The sequence below is a fragment of the Anneissia japonica genome, unplaced genomic scaffold (genome assembly GCF_011630105.1).
Source record: "Anneissia japonica isolate Jap-2015-1 unplaced genomic scaffold, ASM1163010v1 scaffold20399_len32890_cov269, whole genome shotgun sequence".
NCBI classification, from domain to species: domain Eukaryota; kingdom Metazoa; phylum Echinodermata; class Crinoidea; order Comatulida; family Comatulidae; genus Anneissia; species Anneissia japonica.
Window position 1 is genome coordinate 1 of NW_022707702.1, and position 5,724 is coordinate 5,724.

General features: G+C 33.1%; 1 protein-coding gene across 1 annotated transcript in view; it reads right to left on the reverse strand.

Annotated features, from left to right (window-relative positions):
* Positions 1–12: 12 nt before the first annotated feature.
* The window catches only part of LOC117106402 (acyl-CoA synthetase short-chain family member 3, mitochondrial-like), a gene marked incomplete in the record, with an annotated part of 14,008 nt that continues 8,296 nt past the window's right edge, over positions 13–5,724 (reverse strand). Inside the window, 7 exon segments of the mRNA XM_033247766.1 lie at positions 13–1,514; positions 1,850–2,025; positions 3,654–3,753; positions 4,013–4,135; positions 4,610–4,691; positions 4,957–5,020; positions 5,556–5,651. Of these exon segments, the coding sequence (XP_033103657.1) occupies positions 1,434–1,514; positions 1,850–2,025; positions 3,654–3,753; positions 4,013–4,135; positions 4,610–4,691; positions 4,957–5,020; positions 5,556–5,651 (722 nt within the window).

A 5,724-nucleotide genomic window follows, 5' to 3' on the forward strand; every position in this document is an offset into this window, starting at 1 on the left:
GTGACACTTTAATTAGTTTCACTTATTATAAGCACCACTCATTTAATTTACTGTACTATTTTTTTTAAACTATTCAAATCAATTAGAAGTTTCCTTTCCTTTTGAAATGAAAAAAAGCAATATGAAGTACAGTAATACATTACATGAAAATGGACCTAAAATAAGCAATTATGGGGAAAAGGTAACAAATGAGAATCATATAAACTTTAAAATTTCCAAGTTGATTGCGTGATTGGTAACAACTACTGTTTGTTGATTGACTAATGTTCAGTTTGGTTGACTGTTAAATAAGTTGACTGATTGGTAATTAGGCTGATTGAATGTCTAGGTTGGTTGATTGCTAAATAAGTTAATTTATTGAACTAAGTTGATTAGGAATTATGTTAATTCTAATATCCAGGTAGGCTGATTGGTTGGTAAATTGCATTGAGTACCCCGATGTTTCAACTTCTACTTTTCTGGCGTCTTGAAGTTTAATTTTGAGTCTTCAGATTACTAACAGATAACTCATAACACAAAAAAAAGCCTCAGTCTTGAAGACTTTTTTTATAATTTGTGTGAAACCTGCTGCCAACCGATAATGATACTAGAACATGTACATTTGGTCTGTCAGCACAATTAAATACATATAAAGCATTTTAAAGTTTAATTCCTGTTTATATCACAACACACCATCCTTTACCAGCACATAATGGTATTTCTAGCGAGGGTGCCATCTATTAATTTTATTTTCTCATACCAAGGAAATTCAACAACTGGTATAACTTTTCATTCTGTTAGTCAATTTTCACAAATCAAACTGTAGTTCATAGAAGCACTTACCAAGCTCATGGTCAAAAGAAATCAGATGTAACAGACATTGCAAAGTACTCATAATTAATAAAATAGTAACTGATATCAACAGACTAGCATCCACTTAATGCTCCTAAGGAAGCATGACAAGAAGATTGGAGTGTTGTGCACTAGCACACAAACCAGTGCTGAACATCAGACTCAACCCTGATCTGACAGTGGTAAATGACTGAGGTATGAGATACTGATTACTGCAGGAACGATGAAAAAGCTGTCGAAATGACTGGGTATAATGAAAAGAGCTTGAAATAATGGATGACTGATTGCAAGGAAAAGAGCAGTGATAAATTACTGCGGGTTGATGGAAAGAGCCTGCAATGATGAATGTGGCATATAAAATATAAACAAAACAGTTTACAATGACAAAACACTGCAATACAAGGGAAAGTGCTTTCTGTTACAAATGACTGCAGTATATTTTAAATTATCCTTATTTTGAGGTTACATAAAATTATCAACTTGAAATTGGAATAGAAATTAAAGAAAAATTAAAATTGACTTTTATGACTGAGGTATGATGGAAAGAGATTAATGATTTCAAGGCAAAGCTTAGTTAATACTGAGTTTATAAGATGGAAGGTCTAGCATTTCATAATGCCCTCTGCTTGTAGTGCAGCTTTGACCATATCATAGGCAGTAAAATCTTCTGTTGTGGCTGGAATCTGAAAGAAATTTTGACATCGTCACCATTGGTTTGAAAGAAAAACATAAATATAAATTACATTTAGACTATACTGTGAAAGGTTCTTTAATGTATAGACTAAAAGTTTTTTTTAAACTTACATGACAGTTTCACAGTATATTCAACTAAAAACTAGATGAAATTCTTCCAAGTACATTTAGACGATTTTACATAAACCTTCTTCAACCCAATGAGCTTTCGCTGGTTGCTTCACTCTAGAAGAGCTGTCTAGAACTACAACATATTGCACTTGGATTATTATTGACTTTGCATTACCACACATCCCTTGATAACACAATACATGATTTACTGTACCTTAAATGGTTCACCATTTGCCATAGATGCAACTGTTTGTCTTGATATCTTTCCAGCCCTTGTCTTTGGTAACTTGTTCACAATAACTGCCTTTTTGAATGCTGCTACTGGTCCAATGGCTTCACGAACAGTGCTTACTATTTCAGATATTATTTGTTTATCTGTTTTATCAACATCTAAAATCAGAAAAAAAAACACTCACATTTCTGTTGATGTATCTTGAAAATTGTATTTTAAAACATTTATTTCCTAATGTTTAATCTATCCCTATAGGGGATTTAAATAAATCTTTGCAATTATGTCCTAAAATCAAAAGAACATATTATTACAAGGTACCATGTAGGTATATTTTCTTCTACCACATGCAATAACTGTTAATTTTATGTAATTGGTTAATTTAATTAGTACAATAACACTATTTTTAACATTAATTCACAAATACAGTCAAACTCCCTAAGTCTAATGTGCCTAAGTCGAAAAATTGTCAAAGTTGAAATTATTTTCATGTCACTTCATCTTCGCTATATTTACAATGGTTAACATTTGCTCTAACTCGAATAAATTTAAGTTGAATAAAAACGAAAGTTAAACATATTTTATGTGCCAAATTGATCTGTTTTCTATTAATTGTTAGTCCGTAAGTCGAAGTTAAATTATTGACGTAAAACTTCAATCATTTTAAGCTGTTGCCTGCTTTACCAACATCGCTATGAAAGTCAACAAGTGACTCATACATTTGGTAATACAGAAATTCACACGCTAAGTAAGCCCGACAAGTGACACGTGTTTACATTGCATAGCGTTAATTTGTGTAGTTTATTTTACAAGCAACTCAACTCAAATTCCTCACTATTGTTCAGACATGTGGTAACGTCAACAAGCGACTAATCTAAGTACTCTTTCTGGTTTTGTTAGTTCTTTTTTATATACAGTAGATTAAATTGTATTGCAAAATACGTACAGTAATTGTAAAATAAATTTCTTATGGAATTTAGGTATAGGGAATAACCAGTCATATAATACAAATGTGTTACTGTAGTTTTTATCTTCATCCCGATCTTCGTTGCATACAAACTATCTGCAGAGCATCGCCTGCTCTCCTCGCGGAGCAGCGAGAAGCAAGCATGTGCATTAGTAGTGGGCGATTTTGGAACGGTCCATTTTGCGGGAGGGTATACAGATCTGGTTCACTTACGATTAATACACGTATTGAAATATATATATATTATAGACTTTTCACCTAGTAAGTATTGGGATTTTCCCACTGAATTATCGTATTTAAGATTTGATGGCCATGCAAAAATCAGTTATTAAATGTTACGGTAGTTTATCAAATATAAAATATGATTACGGTAAGCTTTAATTTTAGTATTTACTGATTCCTCTTTATAATGTATTAAAAAGAATGGCATAGAAGCAGTTAAAAAAACATTTAAATATATATACTTTAATATAATTACAGAATTAATGTAATGTATTGATACTCTGAAGAATACTGCTTTCAAGGTAATTTAGGTAGCTTAGGCCTTTACTTCTACAGTTCTAGGCCTAGGCCAAATGTGCGGTCAACATCGTGCGTGTACCATCCGTGTATGTTAATTTGTTCGGGTCTCCATAAGGCCTAACTCTCCAAGTCAAGTTGCTGCTATTGTGATATAACTCGAATAAAATTCGACTTTGTTTTAGTCGAATTTTAATCTAAGACAAACTATGTTTCAGTGGCACTTTAGATTCAAGCGAGTTTGACTGTAAACTATAAAAAGCTACTGTAGCTGTCATTATAATATTGAAGATATTTTAACACCTTTTTTAAGTATGCACAGTCCAACAGGTACATGACCCTTCAGGGCATCTTTCAAACCAATGGCTGCACACTCCACCACATCACCTTGTAACATGATCGCCTTGAAATAACAAGATATCAACCATAAAAACAAGATCTCATTAAATAATATTAATATTGTACTGTATATAATATTAATACTGTATAGCATAAATGTTTATATGTAAAACAACATTACTTCACAGAAGAGCATGTTGGAATAGTCGTCAGTATAAACCAATTGAAATATTGCTGTAATAGTTACTCGTAGACTTCTTGCAGTGTTTATATGCATGATTAACGTTGGTCAAAATGTTCAGCATGCATTTATTGTACTTTACCTCCTCAATAGCTGATGATGCTATTCTATGTCCAGCAACATTGATGACATCATCAGCTCTTGATTTCACGTATACATAACCATCACTGTCATAACTTCCAGCATCCATGGTATTGTAATAACCCTTCACAGAAATTAAGTAAAAAAGAAGTAGCAGGATTACACCTGGTCATCAAAGCTTCAGAATGAGGGTCTGTGACTGACAGCTCCCAATCAGTCAATGTGTTGCTAAACAATTAGAATATACCCTCTTAATAAAACTAAGAAAGATTCTTAATAGTTTTACCAATGCTGAGCCAGTCAGTGACTAAAGCATGGCCGCTGCAACCTACAGACATAACACTGGTGTTAGTTTAAGACCACCCCTGCCCATGGTTTGAGAGGTAGATCTAAGTCTTCTCAGATAGGAACTTAAAAGGAGAGGTTTACTGTAAAAAATGACTCATATGCAATCAAAATATGCAGACCATTTTTTTGAGAGGCCTCCTGTGTTATGGTTAATTTTACTTGTAAATTAAGTTAACTGACTAGTCTTTTGGGAAGTAGTAAGTTGTTAAGTAAGATGTGGTTCAAACTTGGGAAAATACTGTATACTTACCGGGAATTTTTTAAAATACAAGTCTTTAAACCGATCATCAGCTTCCCACAGTGTAGAAAATGCACCAGGAGGAAGAGGCAGTCTAGAAAAATTAATGCATAAATGTATTAAAATATCAACAAAAATTGTGTCTAAAATTCCATTCCATTACAATCATTTTCAGGTGAATAACTGGAATTTAATCAACCTTATATCATTGTTAAATGTGCAATGTTTTATAATATGATATATATTTAAAAAATAAATATACAGCATTCATTTTAATCTATGACAATAAATATTATTTCTGTAACCTAAACATCAACACTAATACAAGAGAGAGGTACAAATAAAATATACAATCTTACTTCACTGCAATGGTGCCAAGTTCATCTGGCTTCAGCACTTCACCATCACTTCCAAGAATTTTAACTAAAAAAAAAACAGGCAAGAAAGCAATGGTTTTAAAACATTATTGTTGAGATATAATCAGCATTAAGAATTAAAAATTTGTACTTTCATTTCCTTATGAACTGACATCAAAACAATACTTGCTTTAAAACCATATTTTCAGTAGAATCCAAAAAAAAAAGCATTCAGGTAGCAGAAGCAGTATGGTGTAGCGGGAACATGCAGTTTGGTTTTCCACCCTTGAGGTTGGGAAATCAACCTCTCACTGCTCATTTTGTATGTCCTTGAGTAAGCACTTCATCTGCATTGCTTGTTACTACCTAGAAGTATAGAATGAGTATGTGGTGTGTGCACCCATATGGTAGCAACATTTAAGCACCTGGACCCAATGGCCAGGGATGAACAAGTGCTTGGTAACTGCAATTAAGCAGAAGCACTGTACAAGAAACCAGAAACAAGTAAACAAGCAGATTTAGGAACAAAGGTTTTGGCAGTCAACATGTTAAAGGGTATACAGAAAATTTACTTTTTTAGCACAATCAATAGAATCACTCACCATTCCAACCAGGAACTGGTTTTCCTGTACTGCCGTGAGGAGGTGAAAGGTTGTTGCCAAGGCCTACATGATGTGCTGTGATTGCCCAACTTGTCTCTACAAGATGCAAGATGAAATTCTTGACAATGTTCAGATGCAAATTTACATAAAAAATTACACTGTATGCAGT